General features: G+C 34.3%; 3 protein-coding genes and 1 long non-coding RNA gene across 6 annotated transcripts; all 4 read left to right on the forward strand.

The window, feature by feature from the left end:
• Positions 1-4,907: 4,907 nt before the first annotated feature.
• On the forward strand, positions 4,908-8,632 carry LOC104721867 (protein SMAX1-LIKE 4). Its single transcript, XM_010439940.3, has 3 exons — positions 4,908-6,479; positions 6,624-6,846; positions 6,942-8,632. Exons 1-3 carry the CDS (start codon positions 5,155-5,157, stop codon positions 8,490-8,492), a joined length of 3,099 nt encoding a protein of 1,032 aa, XP_010438242.1. The 5' UTR covers positions 4,908-5,154; the 3' UTR covers positions 8,493-8,632.
• Positions 8,633-11,328: 2,696 nt separating this feature from the next.
• On the forward strand, positions 11,329-12,921 carry LOC104721868 (uncharacterized). 3 transcript variants are annotated; one of them, XR_757091.2, is made up of 4 exons: positions 11,329-12,282; positions 12,393-12,531; positions 12,728-12,781; positions 12,862-12,921. It is a non-coding gene; the product is annotated as an uncharacterized LOC104721868 (long non-coding RNA). The 3 variants fall into 3 exon arrangements; XR_015573017.1 differs by having other exon boundaries at positions 11,329-11,907; positions 12,217-12,282; positions 12,393-12,781; XR_015573016.1 differs by having other exon boundaries at positions 12,393-12,781.
• Positions 12,922-14,329: 1,408 nt separating this feature from the next.
• LOC104721869 (origin of replication complex subunit 5) lies at positions 14,330-17,309 on the forward strand. Its single transcript, XM_010439941.3, has 5 exons — positions 14,330-14,650; positions 15,112-15,940; positions 16,031-16,444; positions 16,603-16,924; positions 17,033-17,309. The coding sequence occupies exons 2-5, from the start codon at positions 15,123-15,125 to the stop codon at positions 17,081-17,083; spliced, it is 1,605 nt and encodes a 534-aa protein (XP_010438243.1). The 5' UTR covers positions 14,330-14,650; positions 15,112-15,122; the 3' UTR covers positions 17,084-17,309.
• Positions 17,310-17,774: 465 nt separating this feature from the next.
• LOC104721870 (uncharacterized) lies at positions 17,775-18,274 on the forward strand. The gene has a single exon (XM_010439944.3). It carries the CDS (start codon positions 17,926-17,928, stop codon positions 18,127-18,129), a length of 204 nt encoding a protein of 67 aa, XP_010438246.1. The 5' UTR covers positions 17,775-17,925; the 3' UTR covers positions 18,130-18,274.
• The last annotated feature ends 2,718 nt before the right edge of the window (positions 18,275-20,992 follow it).

The following is a 20,992-nucleotide window of genomic DNA, read 5'->3' on the forward strand; positions in this document are numbered from 1 at the left end:
AAACTAAAGTTAATGTTCCCAAAGAAAACAAAACTAAAGATATATATGATCTTTAGTTTTGGATACGACGCTAGAGATGATCAAAAGAATCATATGAAACCAAAGTTTCATCTTTTTAAGTTTAAAAATACTGAAAACTATCCATAAAAGATGTAAAAGGTTAAAAATGCTTTTTTGACTGCAATAGTTGAACATTTGTACTACATATCGTAATATCGTATAGCCACTTTAATCTTCCCCTTTCTGTGAAAAGAATCATAATTATTATATACATATAAAATTAAATATTCTCCTATAGTTGTAAGTTCAAATTATTTACATGTCTTCACTAATGAAGAGAGAAATACATAACTGTGGATAACAAAAATACTTCACTTTATTAGATCCTAAGGGGGTAAACAAAGCGTAATAATCATAATTAGAACCATTTAATTACTGTGTGATTTAAATCTGCTAAGGTACACTGTTTGTATGTGGGCTTTGTGTATGCCCTTAATAATTTATTTAAGCCCAAGTTATTTATGAACATTACCATTTCTCGTGTTATCTTTATCCGTTGCAATAGCCCTAAAGTTATGAAAATATAATGATGAGACTAATTTGATTTTTGAACTTTTCTTTATTCGACTTTAAATCTGATTTCTTTAATCTAACCTGGAGGTTATGATTTATGGAAAAAAAAGATAATCGATCTGATAAAAGTAACCCTAAGCTGTACCCTTTATACCATTGGAAGATTTACTTTCTTTTGAAAAACAGAAATCTTTAAAATTCACATAAAAAGAAGATTTATAAAGGAGAAAAAAGAAAAACAATAAAGAGAAATATTCTCGTTGGGATCAGAGAAACTAAGAGATCGGAGAAAGAATGTGGCAGCAATGATCAGTTTATACGTCATCGTTTTATGCATGCAGTCATACAAAATGAAGCAAAACGAGAAAGTGAAAGTACTTACTAGCTTATTACAGACATATTATACATCTTTTATAATCTCTCTTTTATTTTACATTTTTTATAAAACCTTTTCTTTTTGCTTTTATTTGTTTTTTGCTTCTTCTTGAGCTGTAACTTTAATCACATTCTCTTAGATTTCAGGGGCAAAAGCTCTTCACACCTTCCTTCTTTATTCTTTTATTTGCTTTGGTTTTTTTTTTTTTTTTTTTTTTTTTTTTTTGCCCTTTTGGTCCTTTCTTTTGTCCCCGACTTGTCTCTCTAATATCATTTTCTTGCATAGATTTTAAATCGGTTATTAAATAAAAAAATCATGTTTTGGAACTCAACCTGAAATCTAACGTTAAAAATGTATTACTAATTAGTTTAACCATTTAATTATATAAAAAAATGTTACTACACAAGATATATTTAAGATGTAATCATAAAATTTTAGATCTTTCGTTTTATAATTTTTCTAGGCACCAAATTTCATATCTCTACCGTAAGGAACCTGTTGGCTCCAGCCTTCAACATAAAAAAGTGCTTCAACCAAAATTAGCGACCAACATAAAATTCATCGATTGTACACATTCTGATGTACTATTAATCTAAATTTTGCTATGAAAGATCATTATTACCGTTCTAAAGAACATCTATTTCAATTGCGATAAAATATGAATGAGTATATTCGCCTAGTAACAACAACGAACAAGCATCTGGATAATGTCAGGATACTTCACTTCATCGGTCTAATCCACTTTTAACTCATACTATGTCTTAGTTGATTCATAAATATGTATAAGACTCGATCGCATGGATGTCTTAGTTGATTCATAAATATGTATAAGACTCGATCGCATGGTAACAAATTAAAAGGATGTACACTAATAAGAGGGCGTATTACGTACATCTGTAAAAAAATCCACTAAGAAAAAGCACTGTTTGTATAATTAGTATTGTGTACTGAACATTTGAAATACTTTAATTAAACATGATTAGATGATTTGGTATGGGAGACGGAGCAGACATAATGATTATGAGATACGTAAACATGTTGTGTAAAAATAATTGATCACTGATAAAAAAAAAAAGGTGGCAATAATTCGAGTACCATGAATGATCAAAAGTCTTTGGTAACTTAACTGCGTCACACAATAAAGCTTGAAATTCTACATAACATGCAATGTTTTTTTCTCATCCTGACACCATTGCAATGGCGCACCAGTGAGGACCACCAATCTTTTCTATTAGCATTAGATATTGGATTATTGTATGGCTTGAATAATAGAAGAATATACTATATATATGTGTGTGTATTGCAAATTCAAAAGTAGATGAATTATTAAGCCGAAGTAGTTTCATATCAAATCTACAAAGGGAATGCATGCAAATGTGCAATCGAATAATATATACTACTTAGGGTTCCAAATGTTACGGTATTTATAGGTAATCCATAATGGCACAATGATTCTGCAATTATATATAGGTTTTTAATCACACATACATACAAAATCGCAATAAACACTCAATCATTCTCTGACGTCGTTAATAAAAAGTTATATAGAAGTACTGCAAGTCGCAGTTCCGATAAAATCGTGAAATTTGTCATTTCAACAAAATGTTTAGGTAACTAAGTACAGCTATAAGTTTATTTGGCAAAACACACAGAATCTTAACATATTTTAAAAATAATTGGAAAAAACCAAAGAAAACAAAATGAAAACCCACTCAGTTGAAAGTTGAAAAATATAATGTTTTGAATTTTCTTTATGTATAGTAATGTTATAAAACCCACTAAAAGTGTCCATTACACTTCTTGATTCACGAGCTATAACTTTGACCGGCGAAGTCTTAAGCCAAAACTTTTATCAATTATTGTAGAGACTTGCCATACTCAGATGTTCTAACCAGATAAAACCTAACAGGGTTAACTGAATTATGAAAGATTCCATATGGATCGATATATATATAAGGAGAGAGAGATAGATAGATAGATAGATAGAGAGAGAGTAGTGCTTTGAAAATTGAAAGATAGGAGACAGATTGTTGCTTTTTTTGAAGACTTGAAGAATGAAATTCTGTCTCTCTTCAAAGATCAGCCTCAAAGACAGTGACGCACATCCCTTTTTATAAAATTTCTATGTTTGTTATAAATATTGCAAAAAAAAAAAATTATATATATTGCAAATTTACTTTGACGTCTCTTTATTAATAACTTTTGCTTTTCTATGTGGTTATTCTCTTTGAGTTCTATAGTATTAGGAAGATCGAGATTTGAGAGAGACTAAGCAAAAGATAAAATATGACTCGTTCCTTTAACTATTCCCTACATAAAAAGAAAATTTATTATACATTAACAACTATTAAGTAGCTCAAAAGAGGAAATATTAAGATTTAATGTCGTTGGATAGCTCATTTGGTTGAGCATTGATATTTTCTGGAAAAGTTTTGATTGTTCTCTTTCTCAAGTTTAATTAGCTTTGTGATGACGACTCCTTAAATATTACCAAAATTTATTAATTTAGAATATTTAAAAAGAATATGGACCAGAGATTCAATTGCCGGATCGTTCTCATTATGAAAAAGCACTATTTCAATGTGGTCATCACATAATTTTCTGAACACATTCTAACTTGAAACAATACAACATGTACGTTTTGGGATCATCCATGTCCTAGACCAATATTGAGTTTCAATTAATGGATATATACATAGAGGACCATTCATGTCCTAGACCAATCATGCATGTTGATCAATTCGTCCTAGTTAATTTAGCTGACCAGGCTAAAAATGTATTTCACATAATTAGAACTTGTAACTTGTTACAGTCGTCTTATATGACTAATTAAATATGTTTTAACCGGATCCGAATAAATCCTCACAAGATCCGTATGCACAAGGCAAACACCATGCATGCATATCAATACTATTATATATTGTATAAACGATCGGTGCCGGTGCTTGTATGAACCAGAGGAGCATGTCTTCTATAGATAAGCTCATATGTATATTGGACATTTCGCTGCAATGTAAAAAGAAACCTATCTAAATCTAGATATATAATTCAAACTATGTTCTTTAGCAAAAAAAAAAAAAAAAAAAAAAAAATCTATGTTATAGATTACAAGAGAGTTTGGAGTATATATTTAATATCTATATGTAATATGAAATTTTCTAGAGCTGAGTTCGAAGGGAGGCGCAAAGATGCCAATTGATAGCTGATATCTATTTGTACACTGGTTTCAGACCCTCATATACATCCTTTTCCCATTATCACTACAAATATCAGATAGCTGATGGAAAATTTAGAGAAGATGATATATATAAGTCACCAACGTAACTTCTTCAAGAAAGCAGATAGATGTGAATATTGTTGAAGTTTATCTTTCCGTATAATGCTGTGTTTCTTCTGTACGTATGTACTTTAATTTTAAACCGGCTTCATGCCTAAGTTTTGGGAAATTAAAAACAAATACAAGAAAACAATCAAGTGAGATAGTTCATAGTCTTCAAGATAGTACTACGATGTTAATCGAAAAAATATCAACTGTTTCATGGCAAAGTATTTTGATAAACGGAAGCAAAAAAAACTTTTAGAGTGCCCTAAATTATATCATACAGTTATTTCAATGTCTATTGTATAATTGTATAAATTAAAAAGTGTAACGAAACATTAAAAAATTGAACCGGGCCTCAGCTATTATTAAGCCGGCCCTCAATATATCATATGTATATATGTGTATAAAGATGAAATATAATATAGTTCGACACACATTTTAACTTGATGAACCTGTGGAGGGAAACGAAGCTTGAAGGAAGTGGGAAATTCAAAAAAGCTTCAGAAAGCTGCCTTACTATTCAAAAGACGAAAGCAAAAGGAGAATATTTATTTATTATATATAAAACAACAAACCATTAAAAAAAAAATAATGATTTTTTTAATTTAAATAACTTAAAAAATATAAATTCAACCCAACAATATAAATTCATAACTTGCTCTGTCTGTCCTCATCTCTTCGGTACTTCTCTCAGACTCAACATATCTTTATTATCAACTAAGTTTGCTTCCTCTGTTACTTTTTCTTCCTTTTGAGTTTCAGAAACTTCAAAGTCTTAACCTTTTGTTACGTATTGGGTAGAGATAAAATTAAATTCCAATTTCATAGCAAAGAGAGATAGATTCTTCAGAGGGGCTTAGGGTTAAAGGTGGGTGGTTTTGTGATGCGTACAGGGGCTTATACCGTGCACCAGACACTAACACCAGAGGCTGCTTCAGTTTTGAAGCAATCTCTAACCTTAGCAAGAAGGAGAGGCCATTCTCAGGTCACTCCTCTTCACGTCGCTTCAACACTTTTGACTTCGTCAAGATCCAATCTTTTCCGAAGGGCATGTCTCAAGTCAAATCCTTTCACAGCCCTCGGTCGCCAAATGGCTCACCCTTCTCTCCATTGTCGAGCTCTCGAGCTCTGTTTCAACGTTGCTCTCAACAGGCTTCCCACCAACCCCAACCCTCTGTTTCAGACCCAGCCTTCGCTCTCCAACGCACTCGTCGCGGCTCTGAAGAGAGCACAAGCGCATCAGAGGAGAGGGTGTGTGGAGCAACAGCAGAGCCAGCAGAACCAACCGTTCTTGGCGGTTAAAGTCGAGCTCGAGCAGCTCGTTGTGTCGATTCTTGATGATCCTAGTGTGAGTAGAGTGATGAGAGAAGCTGGGTTGTCTAGTGTTTCCGTGAAGAGTAACATAGAGGATGACTCCTCTGTTGTTTCCCCTGTTTTCTACGGCTCTTCTTCCTCTGTTGGTGTCTTCTCTTCCCCTTGCTCTCCTTCTTCTAGTGAAAACAATCAAGGAGGAGGGACTTTAAGCCCTAACCCTAGCAAAATCTGGCATGCGCATTTGTCCAATCATCACTCCTTTGAGCAAAACCCTTTCTTCCATTTCCCTAAAGGAAAGACCTTTACTCCAGATCAAGCTTTTCCTGTAAGAGAAGACGCGAACCCGGTCATCGAAGTGCTTCTAGGAAAGAAGAACAACAAGAAGAGGAACACTGTCATAGTTGGAGACTCTGTGTCTCTAACAGAAGGAGTGGTCGCAAAACTCATGGGTAGAATCGAGAGAGGAGAAGTTCCAGATGACTTGAAACAAACCCATTTCATCAAGTTTCATTTTTCACAAGTTGGCTTAAATTTCATGAAGAAGGAGGATATAGAGGGACAAGTTAGGGAACTGAAGAGAAAAATTGATTCTTTCACATCTTGGGGTGGTAAAGGTGTCATTGTTTGTCTTGGAGATCTGGATTGGGCTGTGTGGAGCGGCGGTAACAGCACATCTTCTTCTAATTACAGCGCGGCTGATCATCTAGTGGAAGAGATAGGGAGATTGGTTTATGATTATAGCAACTCAGGAGCTAAAGTTTGGCTTTTGGGGACAGCTTCTTACCAAACATACATGAGATGTCAAATGAAGCAACCTCCACTTGATGTTCAGTGGGCTCTTCAAGCTGTTTCTATTCCTTCAGGAGGACTTTCACTAACCCTCCATGCTTCCAGGTTTGTCTCCTTTTCTTATAATTATTTTAAATTCATTAATCACAATTTTTGTTTTAAAAAAAAAGAAAGAATAAACTTAAGTACTCGTGGTCAATACTAAGTTTTTAATGGTCTTTTTTCTTTTTCTTTTTCTTAACATTTCAGTGGTCACAGTTCTGAGATGGCTTCTCAAGTGATGGAGATGAAGCCATTTAGAGTTAAGGAAGAAGAAGAAGAAGGAGCAGAAGAGGAAGAAGATAAACTCAATTTCTGCGGAGAATGTGCTTTTAACTATGAAAAAGAAGCAAAGGCTTTTATATCAGCTCAGCATAAAATTTTACCGCCTTGGCTGCAACCTCATGGGGACAACAACAACATTAACCAAAAGGTACTATTTTTTTTTTTTTGATATATGAATGGTCTTTGTTTTGTTATCAACGTTTCTACGGTTACTTAAAACCATTTTTTTTTTGTGGGTTAAAGTTTCAGGATGAATTGAATAGACTAAGGAAGAAATGGAACCGGTTTTGTCAAGCTCTTCACCACAAGAAACCCGGTATGAATACTCAAGGCTACGGTTGGAAGGCGGAACAGAGCCTCTCTGTTTTACAAGGTTCTTTTGTGGACTCGGGTCTGAAGCAAAACTCACGTGCATCTAGTTCGGTTGCTAAATTCAGGCGACAAAACTCATGTACTATTGAGTTTAGTTTTGGAAGTAACCATCAAGAAAGACTAAAGAAAAACGATGAATTAAGTTTGGATGGATTCAAGAGTACTAACAATGATGAAGGTGTAGAAACCAAGATCACTCTTGCACTTGGTCATTCTCCATTTCCATCTGATTCAGAAAACTCGGATGAAGAAGAACCAGAGAAAGCGATTAGAATGAGCAAATTATCGGAAAAGCTTCATGAGAACATTCCATGGCAAAAGGAAGTTCTTCCTTCAATCGTTGAAGCCATGGAAGAATCTGTTAAGAGGAGTAAGAAGAGTGATACTTGGATCCTAGTTTCGGGGAACGACGTGACTGCTAAGAGAAGATTGGCTATCACAATGACAACTTCTCTCTTTGGTTCACTCGAAAATATGCTGAAGATCAATCTGAGAACATTCAAGGCAAGTGAAGCGTGCGGGGAGCTCGAGAACGCGTTAAAGGAGGGGGGAAAGGTTCTTGTTTTGATAGAACGAGTTGATTTAGCGGATGCACAATTCATGAAGCTCCTCGTTGATCGCTTTGAGGCTGGAAGGTCTGGAGATTTGGATGGTTTTCATGGAAAGAAGAGCCAACGCATCTTCCTATTGACAAGAGAAGATGATGAATATGTAGAGAATGAACGATTTGTCATACCAATGGTGTTGAAGTGTAACAAATCGAGTTCTGGTTTGGTTAATCACAAGAGGAAGCCAGAATCTGATGCTGCACCGACGATGATTAAGAAGAAGAAGAATCCGAGAGTCGAAGAAGAGGACGAGGAAAGCAATGTTGCTTGCGACATAAGCAACATGAAGAAAGAGTTCTCTCGGCAGTTGAAGTTCGAATCCAATGCTCTCGACCTCAACTTAAGAGTTGACGCCGATGAAGAAGACGAAGAAGAAGCTAAAACGGCCACTCAAATCTCAAGAGGGTTTGAAGAACGTTTTCTAGACTCGATCCAAAACCGGTTTGATTTCACAGTTTTGTCAAACGAAGATATAACTAAGTTCTTTGTAACGAAGATCAAAGACTCGTGCGAGGAGATCCTAGGGCAACGAGAAGAGAGATTCGGGTTTACAGTCGATGCGGAGCTGATAGAGAGGTTCTACAAAGGGTGTGGGTTTTTTGCAAACGGTTTGTTTGAGGAATGGGTGAAAGAGGTTTTTCAAACGGGTTTAGTAACGGTCAAAAACGGCGGGAAAGAGGGCATAAGTGTAATTAACCTATGTTTGGGGGGTATAGATATGATTGACCAAGGGGAGGAGGTATACGAGGAGGAAGAAGAAGGATTCATGGGTACTTGTCTACCCAAGAGAATCCAAGTTTCCTTTGTTGATTAGCTTCGGCTTTTTATTTCTCTCTCTCTTTTTTTTTTTTTAAATTTCTATTAGAATCATATATATAAATCACTTGTTTTGTTATTATTATATTTTTGCTTTTCAAGAAGAGGAAAGAAGAAATTAATTATGACCCAAGAAAAGTGGAACTTGACCGCATTGTTCTTTGTGTAAACATAAGTTGCCTCGCTTCATGATAGAATGTGCTTTTTGTATTGCTTTTTTTAGGAATAGTGTTATCACCTTTTCATTCCATTATCTTTTCGTCTAGATTTAAGAAATTTTTCTATGTTATTTATTATTAGTTTTACACCCTGTTTTAGAAATAGCGAGGCGCTAGTCGGGCGGTTGGGGTGGGCTAGCGCCTAGCAAAAAAATCGGAGATTAAACGGAGATTAATCGGAGACTAGTTTTAGGGTTATTTTATTAAATTAGTAATAAAATTAAAATATATTATACTAAATATATATGTATAATTCTGTTTATGTTAAAAGAAATATATAAACTATAGTATTGTCTTTAAAATTATGATTTTTATAAAATTTTCATAAATTAGTTATTGTAAAATATCATAAACTCTTAATTTAAATTTCGAAATAACAAAAATATATATGTCAGATTTATATTTAGTTCTAAAAATAATCGGTATACACAAAATTAAGCGGAAAATAATCGGATTAGACAGGCATAATCGGACAATTGATGATAGGCGGAGATTAGTCATTAATCGAGGCGGAGAGGATGAGCCTAGCGATTTTACGGGGTGTAATCGGTGGTAGGGGGATTTTGAAAACATGGGTTTTACATATATTCTTATAAATCGTCGGTCTAATGTACATCGTTTGATGTATTAGATTTGAGCAACAATATTCTTTTCTTCTTTAGACTGTCTTCTTTAGTTTGATGCCAACTTTTAAATCAGAGATTAGTATTAGAACTATGATCTTTCCCCAAAACATAGTTCCTTATCATATGGTTGCATTAGCTTCAACGGTAATCTTTGTAGTATTAAAAAATGAATGGTGTTACTGCAGTGATTACTGTCATGATCGATGTTATAGATCAATTTTTAAACTGGTTATTACAGGTTTTACGAACTTCTTTTTTCTTTCTGATTTTTGGTCTACAATATTTTGTCACATTTAGATAATGTAACAAGAAAAAAAAAATCTTTAATAGCAATTCAACTGATTATTTTGAGTAAAAAATTACATTTAAAGTTATTTGAAGGGATTAATAAGCTTTCGATCATGTGAACTAAATATATCATTTGTCATTTTGTAGTGGAAAGGTCATTATGCCAATTGCCAAAGAGTGGCTCAAGACAGTGTTGGCCCAATATTCGTATGTCTACATATATCTAGTAATTATGACACTAAGACACCTTTGCATTTGCATGCCCATGTAATCCTCCAATACTAATTGTTACTGGCATATACTAATGGATAATATATACCTATAAAATCATTATTAAGTATGTATGTGTTAGGCAAACCAATTGTCATATCAATGATTAGCATTTCAACTAATTAATTTTAGTTTTAGTTTTATAGGCCTTGTAGACCTTTCATGCGTTGCACTATAACAACTTCAGACATGAGCACTCCCTTTACATCTATCTATGTGGTAACTGGTAAGATTGTAGTGGGGCAACAATAAAAAAAGACTATGGTAGTGTTGTGCCGTAAAAAAACAGAGACTAGTGTAGACTGTGTAGTGTTGTAGTATCAGCATGTGAAGTATTTGAACTTTATAGTGGATTCAGTGATAGATTTATCATATATATATATATATATATATATATTTATGAGTAAAATATAGTTAAATACTGTACAAACTGTTTGATTGAGATTAATACTGTTTAATTCTACAGGAAATATCTATGATCATCGAGAAATTAGTGTGACTAAAATAGATAAGAACGAAATAATTTATATTTTTATACTAATTTATTAACTAGGTTTCGATTTTCATTAAACATGGAGGCACATATTCCTGTCCACTACAACCCAACCCCAACTTTTTGTGTATCTAATCTTATTGTTAATTGAAGAAACTCAAAAGTTTCATTTAAATTATTTGGACCAAAGTGTTATAATACTTAAGTGACAATATTGGTATCAGACGGCGGAAATGGCAACTTTCTCCCGTTTTTTAAATATTTTTTACAATAACAAAATATGTGTATCCCAATTAGTGGACTCTTTTATATAATGTCATTTATTCATGTAAAGAAGTTGAAGATATTATAGTTTAGAAAAAAGCTCTCTATTGTCCTACGACACTACTCGAGTTATATTATAATTGAACTGTTCAAACTATATACTTTTTCCTATCTCTAAACCGAATCCCACTTTCTATTTATTATAATAAAGCTTTTATCTTATGAATGAAATTTATCAAAACCGTATTTCGTAAATCATACTCAATAAATGGAAATATATATTCTATAATTTCTGTAAATTCTTAGTTATTTTTGATGTGACAGTGACACCACCACATACATTGCTAAGAAGATAGTTCAAGTCATTTTGAGTTCAGGTAAAATTGAGGTATCGTTTTGCCTCTCCATTCCTTGAATGTAACTAGTGTAACCCGTCTACTTCTTCTTTTTCGTTACTTTCATGATCTCACGAACAACGTGAGTATATATACATTAAGGAGCTATTAATACGCTTGTTCTTGTTTATTAGACCCACATTAATTTGTTCGAATACACAACACAAGATCAGAAGGTAATTGAGCTATTCAGTTCCATGTTGTTAATAGACTTATGCATTGACCAGGAAACATGTAATGAGTCTCGTTACTATCAACAATTTTTTCATGCTACTGTCACTACAAGAAAAGTCCACATTGATAGCAGTAGATTATAGCTCATTTTCTCTAACTGCTATGAAAAATAGACTTTTTTTTTAATTACTATATAATAGCACTAGATAAACGCTAAGATAAAAATTCGTTAAGCGAGAACCTAAAATCGTTTATTCCGCTATTACTTAGATGAAAATTTTCGTTTAAGCGCGTTTCAGATCCAATTTTTTTTTTTGTCAACAGAACCAAAAAATTTAAATGCCACGTTTACAGCAAAAATAAAACCTTATCCCTTCTCTGTACGACGAGACGAACAAAACATCAGAAAATTTTTCTTCGCCAAATTGAAATCTAGGTCTTTTTGAGTCCACCATAGACTCCACCGTGAAGCTCGTCGGTGGCCTCATTTCGCGTCCATTCCGATGTCATATCTCGGCAAAAAAGTGATTAACACGAATTGTTATGTCTCCCTCTACCTCAATTTTTATTTGCTTCCTTCTCTTATTATCTTTCTCCATCCAAATCCGAGTTTGCGAGATTTCAAGCTACCTTAACAACAAAGTCATCCACTTTTTCAACTTTCTTTCAACTACTTAAGCTCCAGGTTCGTATTTGTATGTTTTTTCTTGTTCTTCTCTGTGATTTGTACCTTTTTGTGTTTAGATGAATGATTAGATCTCGAGACTGATTTACTCTCTTTGCGATGGATATGGTTCAGATTCGGTTTCAAAGTTTTAGTATTTTGATTGCTTGTAAATCAATAGATGGGTTAAGCTTTTGATTGTTCAACATTTCTCTTTATTATATGCTTTTCTGGAGAGGTCATATTGAATGGTATCTATGGTATTGGATGACCTATATGATATGCATATTTCTCTCATGACATAAGCTTGTTAATTTTTTCTTGTTTTAGTGCACAACGCTTGCAGGATTTAGGTGATGAGTCTAAGTCGCTTCAGCAATAGTTTTGTGTACAGAGGTATTGTAGATTGTTTCTCGAGGACATACAGAGAATCTGGATTATATAACTATGGTTTTTGTTTGCAACTACATCAGCGATTTTACTTACTTAAACTTGTTCTTATTTAGGTCAATGGAGATGGAAAGTATGAGCGGATAAGTGGAACAAGCCTTTGGTGGAGGCACAGTTTTAGGTCTTGGTGGAGGCACAATTTTAGCAAAAGAAGCCTTATGATCTTAGCAAAGCAACGATGCGCAAGAAAATAAGGTTTGTATTTTCAATTTTAATCAGAACCGGTTTAGTACTTTGGTGGATAACCCAAACTTAAATTCAGAAATCAGAACCACCATAAATAGTCCTCCTCTCTGTCTGTTCTCTCAGTCGATCTAATGTGGGTGTGTGAAGCTTTTTCTGATTCCGCTTGAGAAATCCAAAATTCGATTCTTGTTTTTGGTTGATTTAGGTTCACTGTTTCTCCCGAGGAGATTGATGATGATACATCAGAGATTCCATCCCCGTGGGTTCATCTTCTTCCTCTTCTGTACTCTTTCATATGTTTCAATCTACTCTTTAGTTGTTTAATTCACATATCTACAGGCCAAAGAAAACTTACAAGGATCCCGACGGTGGAAGGCAACAGTTCTTACTGGAACTTGAATTCATTCAAGGTAACATGTTACCTTGTTCCATGCAAGTAAAAACAAGTTTGACATAAACATAAGTTTACTAGGAATTTATGTTGTTATCTCAAAGGACGCAACTCAAAGAAGATACAGCGATATATGGCTCAAATTAAAGAAGTACGTATATTGTGTTGCGTTTTCATTAAAAGAAACAAGGAGGAAAGAATGTGGTTGGTAATTTATTACCAGATGTAATTTTTTTGTTCTGTTTACTATCTTTGCGTAAAATTTATGGTTTGCAAGTTTTGTGATTGTATGTTTGATAATAAGTAAATAATTATATATCTTATTCTATATTCATTCTCTCGAAGAGTTTATGTCTCCCAAGTTAAAAATAAAGTATATAAGTTCATCCAAAGAGATCAAACGTGTCGTTTCAGATTGGAACTTAAGTGGCTAAACGGTGTCGTTTAAGGGTCTGACTGATTCAAACGTTGCGGTTGCGGTTGCGGAAGATTGTGGAAGCGGACGATTGCGGTTTCAAGCATTATTAAGCGTTTTGAACGACTGGTTTAACAGTTTAAAATTGGTGCATTTGCGGGAGGTTTACGACTGGTTGACCAGCGGGTGCAATAGCGGTTGGAACATAATAAATGTGATATCTAATATATAAATGTTTAAAAATACCAAAAATTTTATTAAACTTGATTTATAATTAAAATTTATTAAAATAATAATTATTCAAAAAAAATTCATATTGAAATACTTATTCCTTTATGCATTTGGCTTTTCACCAAAAATTTAAGCAAGTAATTTGATAAATGACAAAACATATGCTTTAGATTGTAGATCTTTTCTCTTTTCTTTTAGATCGTGGGTCAGTAGATGCATCGGTAGGAATGGTTAAGTGAGAGTTGAGAAGAGTCATTGGTGATTTGTTTTAATATTTTTTACAAATAATCTTATTTTCTTAAATTTCTGATGAAATATTATATTTATTTAGATTTTTTTGAACTTATGTGCGATGTGCCATTAAATTTACATCAAGTTTTTCGGGTTATTGTTAATTGGAATATTATTTTCTTCTAATTGTTTATTTTATAATCTCTGCAATCGTATCCGTACTTCATTTTCTCCCATCTTTAATGAGTAAAATGGTTAGATAGAAAATATAACAAAAAAAAATTCATTATCATTGATTTTTTTAAAGTTTTTTTACAAAAAAAAAAAAATCCAACCGCAATTGCCCGCAACCACAAATGCTTGCGGGAAGCAGCTTTTGGAATTCAGTGGTTTGGAGCGGTTAAAAACGATTAGGAATGATTGAAAGCGGTTTGTGTGATTGGTTCCAATTGCTAGCAACCGCTACCACCCGCAAATGCAGCGTTTGTGGGAGGTAGCGGGAGAACGAGTCAACACGTAAGTTTGGAACTTAGATCGCTAAACGGTGTCGCTTATGTTTTGCAACTAGAATCGTGAACGACGTCGGTTAAGGTTCTGACGAGTGACGAGGGTAATCACACTGTGTATCTCCCAATCTTGCTCTCTCTCTCTCTCCTTGGGGCGTTGATTTTGCTGTGTATCTCTTCTGACCTAATTACGAAGCAACGGTCTCCGCACTCTCTCTCTCTCTCTCGAGTTAAGACTCTGAGGAAAAGGAAAACCTTGTAGAAAGAGCTTTTTAGGTTCACCAGTTTCGGGATTCCTAGGAGGAAGTTTCTAGTTAAAAGAATCCAACCAAAGTTCGTCTTTTTACATCGCTGGTTAGTGTCTCATTATCTATTTATGCCCTCACTTGTTCTTTTATCCTGCTCTTCGGTTCCCATTCTTTGTTGTATTGAGTGAAAGGTATCTACTTTAGGGTTTGCAGTCCAGAATTGGGGATTTATGATGTTTATTATGCTTGTGTTTATCTTTTACAGAATTGGTTGAAGTCAGATCATTAAGCATCTTTTTATTATATGCTGTGAAGTTGGTTTGGTATAGCCATATAATGTAATTGGGTTTTCAATTTTCAATTCTTAAAATTGATTCTATGTATGTAGTCTTGGAGCTTAATTGAGTTGAATGATCAATTTGTATCACATTGAGATGGTATCACTCACATTTATTTTTTGATGCTTAATTGTATCACATTGAGATGGTATCACTCACATTTGTGTAACTGTTCTAGTTTATCTATCACCTACCAATGTCTTGTTTCTTTCTGACATTTTGGACACAGGTTTTTAAAACATGCCGAGAGAGGAGAGTTCGAAAGCCACTCGAAGAAGCACCAGGTCGTCATCTTCTGTAACTGTTGAGAACGCAGAACCTAATGAATCCCACCAACCAACCGTTGATGATCTTACTTTTGGGGATGAATCAATCACGGTGGATGCGGTTCTATCTAACTTTCCTGGCAGGCGCTCTCAGATTTTAGACCTTATTCGTCTTATGGGTCCGTTGGATTGCCCTACTCTTCCAGTAATGATCTATGGAAGTGCTTCTACTGGAAAAACCAGTGTTGTTCTTCAGGTGCTCAGGCATCTCAGTCGTCCCTTTGTTTACTCAAGCTGTCGTACATGTTACAGTCCCCGTATCTTGTTTGAGTCGATTCTGAATCAGTTGTTGCTGCATAGGAAGTGTTCTTCAAATGGGTATTCTAGTGCTAAACGTTGTGACAAACCATCTGATTTTGTCAACTTGCTTCGTGAAGCCCTTGGTAATGTGATAGAGTCTCTTGAGTCTGGTTCTGGAACTTCAAGACCAGATAAGTCGGATGGGAAACCTATGGGGAAGATGGTGTACTTAATATTTGATAATGTGGATCTTATCAGAGACTGGGACAAAGGCTCTATGATCCTGCAGTTTCTTTTCAGTTTGTATAATGTTTTGAAGATGCCTCAACTTGGTATTATACTTATCAGCGGATTGCCACCTGATGTGTATTACTCAAACATGGGATACACAGACCCTCTACCTCTTTATTTTCCTGAGTACTCTGAAGAGGATCTTCGTCAAATTTTCTTGAGAAATCAAGCTAACCGGAAATTGTACGCTGCATTCCTCGAGTAAGGCGATAGTGCAACCTTGCCTCCCTACTAGCTTTCTCTATCCTTTACTTATATTGTTTACTGATGTAGTTTTTGGTGTCAAAACAGTGTTGTGTTGAAACCATTCTGTAGGGTCACCAGGAGACTTGAGGAACTGTCTACTACCTTCTCATCATTGTTCAGAAAGTATTGTGAACCACTTGATGATTTAGGAATTTCACCCAATGAAGATATGAAGAGAAGGCTGTATAGCCATCTTAAACCGCTTATTGCTCCCTGTTTAAATGAGATATTCAGGGTCTCGAGTCACCCTCATGATGGTGACACCAGAGGCGAGAGAAGACAGAAAGCCAGCTACAGTTCTGAAAACCGTGAAGAACTTGAAACATTGGACTTCCATATGTCTGTTTCAGCAAAGTTTCTTCTTATTGCGGCATTTCTCGCTTCAAGAAACCCTGCAACGCTAGACGCATCCATGTTTGACTCCACAGGGGGCATGGATAATCGTAAAAGAAAGCGGAAGTAAGTTGTCAAAATCAGTGTCATCATTTCTCTTTTGACATATAGCTTAATAGATAAATGATTTGATTCACTGAGTTTAATAACAAGTCTAGTAAAAGTATGTAATTGTAATGGTGATGTGTGTTCCTGATATATCCTTCACAATGGTTCCTCCTCAGGGCCTCTGAGAAATCGATGGAAAAAAAGGAAATGGCAGAGCAGGAAGCAGTCATGAAAGGGCCTGGAAGCTTTCCACTGGAAAGACTATTGGCGATATTCCAATGTATTGCCTCTGTGGGAGATTCATCATTTGGTGAAGAGGAAGAAGAAGAAGACGAAGATCCAACGGGTTACGACAAAGAAAATAACAACCTGATGTCTGATATTCTGCTGCAAGTGTCAAGTCTTTGTGATGCAAACTTTTTGATCAAAAGTGGAAGCTGCCCGTTAGAAGGATCTATTAGGTACCGCTCTATGGTCTCTGAAGATCTGGCACTGAAGGTAACACACACTTTGTTTCCAATTTTTGAGTCATATAGCAGGGGGGTAATACAAAAACAATGCTGATGCACCAATTTTTGTGTGTGTTTCCTCTAATATGGTTTACAGGCTGCGAGAAGTCTCAGCTTTCCACTAGCCAAGTACTTGTACAGAAGATAATGATATGTGAAGCTAATGGTACACTCTCCATTGAGCCCTTGTATTGTAGAATTTAGCAATTAGTTTTAGTTGTCTCAGGAAACTTTATCGTATTGAGAAGCAATTTCGAAGTTAACAACGTGGTCTGTAAATGTATGTGAATGATGTTTCTTTTTTTTTTATGTAACCATTTTTACTATAGTTTCTACGGCAAACTGATTTCGGAATCAACCTTGAGTTTGTTAAATTCTGATGTTATGAGACCAGTCTTAAATCCGGTTTAGTTTCATTTCTTATGAAACCTAAGATGAGATAAACTTCTCTGTTAAGAAAGTTTTTGTTCCCATCTTCTTGTCGACTTAAAATTTCTTCCATTCCTAGTTTTTAGGTTTGGAACTATATGATTTATGTATCGTGAAACCTGTCACATATGTATCTATCATCATCAGATAGTTTCTACACTTTATAAACTTGGTTTCTACACCGTATAGACTTGGTTTCTCAAGATTCTATCTAAGATTTTTTCTTTAAAAAAAAAAAATGAAAAAGATATATTTAATATATGTATCGTTAGAGAGTATGCCACGCCATCACCCTTCCATCGTCTATAAATTCATTGTCGTTGTATTGCTAAACCCTACACCAAGTCCTTGTGAGAGGAAAACACATCTTAGTACACTTGAAATAGTTTTTATTTCCTTTCTTGGTAATACAAAATCCTTTTCGTTTCTTCTTCTTCTTCTCCACAATTCTAGATTTTTCTCACATAACTTACCAAGACAAGCTAGCCTAGCTAGAAACATTATAAAGATAAGACACAAAGGAGCGTCTACGAATTGAAGTAAACAACGAAAGAGGCAAAAATGTGTTTGGAATTTGTGTATCATGAAGAGAAGACGGAACTTGGTAGGCAACAAGCACCGGGGACGTGTCCATACTGCGGTGGAAAAGTATCGGCGGTGGATATAGAGACGAAGTGGTTGTTCTGTTTCTTGCCACTCTGTTTCAAGGTCAAACGCAAGTACTCTTGTTCTTCCTGCGACCGTCATCTCGTCTTGTATTACTGAACAAAACATTTAAACACCACATACAGCTAAGAGTGAGAGAGATGCGAAAAGATGAAGAAAGAAACACACAGAGGGGTCATTGAAATTGTATTATCTATTTTATTTATTTGTTTGGTCCTCTCAATGTTGAGTGTTTTTTTTCTGATTTTCCCCTGAGATTTCTGATTTTGCTAAATCAAACGCCCCATCGTAGTGGTGGACATTGGTTAATTTCATTGAGTTGTTTACTTTGTTTTGTTCATTGTAAATAATTTGTTGCTTAATAAAAGATGGTTATTCTAACGTGAACATGTTTACAGTTTACTATATCCCTTTTGGTTCATTTAAATGAGTAATAACTCCTAGCCAATTCTCTTTCCGTATGTATTTGGGGATTAAAAATAAAATCGAAGGAAGGTGAAACCTTAGAAAATTAAACCCCATGATTTAATATAATGGTTTACGAAAGTTATACTTTTTACCGCAAGATTTAACAGGAAATATATATTAGATAACTGCTGAAATATGTTATCTATTTGAGTGATTGATAAGAGCGTTCCTGTATATGAACGAGGCCAAAGTTGTGCTGTACGTCTTAGCTGGACAGATATGAAGTGGACCAAAAAAAATGTCAGTGGTCCAAATAATTAGAATTTATGTTTCGCTCACGTTCACTTGTTTAGAGAATATATATTTGTGTGTCTACAAAAGATATATCAATGAATCTTCTTACTAAATTAATTAGTCGGCTCCGTTTGCATATTCGAGTATCTTTTACTTTGATTCCATTTTAGTTTAGTTTTTTCAGAGCCATCAGAAGAAGTCCTCGTTTGAGATTATTCTCATCTCTTAAGTTCGATCTAACATAGTCCTTGCAGCAGTAGAGTTCATTTTGTTAAATTCGAGTATATGACAGTTTTGTTGAATATTGTATGGCAAAACCAGATCGTTCTGAATCTTGGAAAAACAACTTTTTCTTGTATTTTTCTTCGGTTCTATGTTTAAAACTAGGTTGGACCATTCTACACCGCACAACATCTCTTTGTAAAGAAATTGTACAAAGATGCTGATTTAGATAACATGCTTCTTTGTCGTCAGCTGGCCGTTTTAAGTTTTAACTTATCACGTTTACTTTTTTGTCATTTTCTTGTAACAAGTAATAAAGTTCTCGTATACATATTTTAGAGTATATTGGTAATAACCATGTTGTAAAAAACAACTTATGGTGCCGTGGTGATTCACTGTGTTACGTTTAAAATGATAAGATCATAAGTTTGTAGAATGCAAGCAATGTAGACAACAATACGTAAATGATATTGATGGTACTAAGAACGAAAGTCGTAAGATGACTGCCATGAATAATAGCAGCATGACAACAATAGTTCGAGGTCACCTATATATTAAATCTGTAAATGAATCCATCGAAGTCTATCTCTAATATATATTATACCATTTTTTCTAGTTGATCCATTGTGAATTCTTCATATTGTTTCAACTCTTATTATTTTTTTTGTTTTGGTTTTTTCATTTTAGTGGATTACTACAAATCTACATTAGTCAATACCTAACTCTTGTAAATGTAGTAGTATATTCACTCTTTGATATCCAGAACGACCGATACATTTCAACGTCTTAATTTAATGCCCATATAGAAACTTTCCGTATTTGATGATTTAGGTAAGATCACAGATATCTTATAATATTTTTCTAAAGAAAAACAGATTGGAATAAGTCGTACAAATTGATCAAACTAGAAAAAAAAAAAATAATAATAATAATAACTGGAATCGCATGTACATGATAAAAGGGACAAAGGCAAGAACAGGTGGACAGGTGTTGAACCGTCACTTGTCATCTTTTCTTTTTCATTTTTTCTGGTAGATAAGCCCAAAACACTCTACCTCAATCTTTCCATATCTGTTCCTTTAGATTCTACATTCTAGACGTACAATTTCCACATCTTATCATATTTCATTTCCGATTACAAAACAATATCATGTCACAACAATAATACAATTTTCCCACACGGTGGTTTCTCATTATTATTCAATGTCAGACATAGGTGATAGGTTAGATAATTCAGTACTAATTCCAAATCCTCGGGCTTAATAATAAGAAAAAGAATAAAAAAGATCAGTTTAACCATATCGATATACAATTTGGACTTAATTATCGAAAAGGTAAAAAGATCAGTAATTAAGGGTTCGATGATAAAAGATATTTTGTTGATAGGTTTGTATATATGCTCATAAGATGGAACATACCGTTAGGATAATATAATAAACAGTTTTGATTTCCCAGGTTTAGTTGATTTTGTGAGAGGACATATTTTAATTAAATGTTGGACATATCATCAAAATTTGATTGATTGTGTTGGGAGAAGATAAGGTTTTTGGATATCAAACCTCAAATAATTGTCGCTGGACTCTGCATGTCTGTTCTGTGCCCGAAAAGGCAAACTTACACAGTGTCCCTATCTCTCTTTCTTCTCAATGTGGCCGTAGAAATAATTTTCTTCAATTATGGAAGTGTTTAACTTTAATTTCAGGTACAATTTAGCACTCACAAATCATAACTACATTTCGCAAATCACAGTCACCAATCACGATCACTTCAGGCATCTCTCGATCGATTCAGACGAGGAAATTCATCTTTTGACGGTCCATATGATTACAACGATTGAAGTTGTACATTTTTTGTTTTTTTGTTTGGAACAATTTATAGACAATTTAACTACATGGTGCCAGTTTAGCTACGTAGTGTTTCTTTTATAAAAATAAAAAAAAATGCGTTGGGCATTGGGCTTGTCATTCTTGCTATTGCACAAAGCACAACAATCAAATTAAAAATCTGTAGAAAATTATTATACAAGACTTCTGTTTTT

This window comes from Camelina sativa, chromosome 11 (assembly GCF_030686135.1).
Source record: "Camelina sativa cultivar CO46 ecotype springtype chromosome 11, ASM3068613v1".
NCBI classification, from domain to species: Eukaryota; Viridiplantae; Streptophyta; class Magnoliopsida; order Brassicales; family Brassicaceae; genus Camelina; species Camelina sativa.

Coding starts and splice junctions, on each gene's coding strand:
- LOC104721870 (XM_010439944.3), top strand. CDS start 17,926: ATGTGTTTGGAATTTGTGTATCATGAAGAGAAGACGGAACTTGGTAGG.
- LOC104721867 (XM_010439940.3), top strand. CDS start 5,155: ATGCGTACAGGGGCTTATACCGTGCACCAGACACTAACACCAGAGGCT. Junction 6,480..6,623: donor CTAACCCTCCATGCTTCCAG/GTTTGTCTCCTT, acceptor TTAACATTTCAG/TGGTCACAGTTCTGAGATGG. Junction 6,847..6,941: donor ACAACAACATTAACCAAAAG/GTACTATTTTTT, acceptor TGTGGGTTAAAG/TTTCAGGATGAATTGAATAG.
- LOC104721869 (XM_010439941.3), top strand. CDS start 15,123: ATGCCGAGAGAGGAGAGTTCGAAAGCCACTCGAAGAAGCACCAGGTCG. Junction 15,941..16,030: donor TTGTACGCTGCATTCCTCGA/GTAAGGCGATAG, acceptor GTGTCAAAACAG/TGTTGTGTTGAAACCATTCT. Junction 16,925..17,032: donor CTGAAGATCTGGCACTGAAG/GTAACACACACT, acceptor TATGGTTTACAG/GCTGCGAGAAGTCTCAGCTT.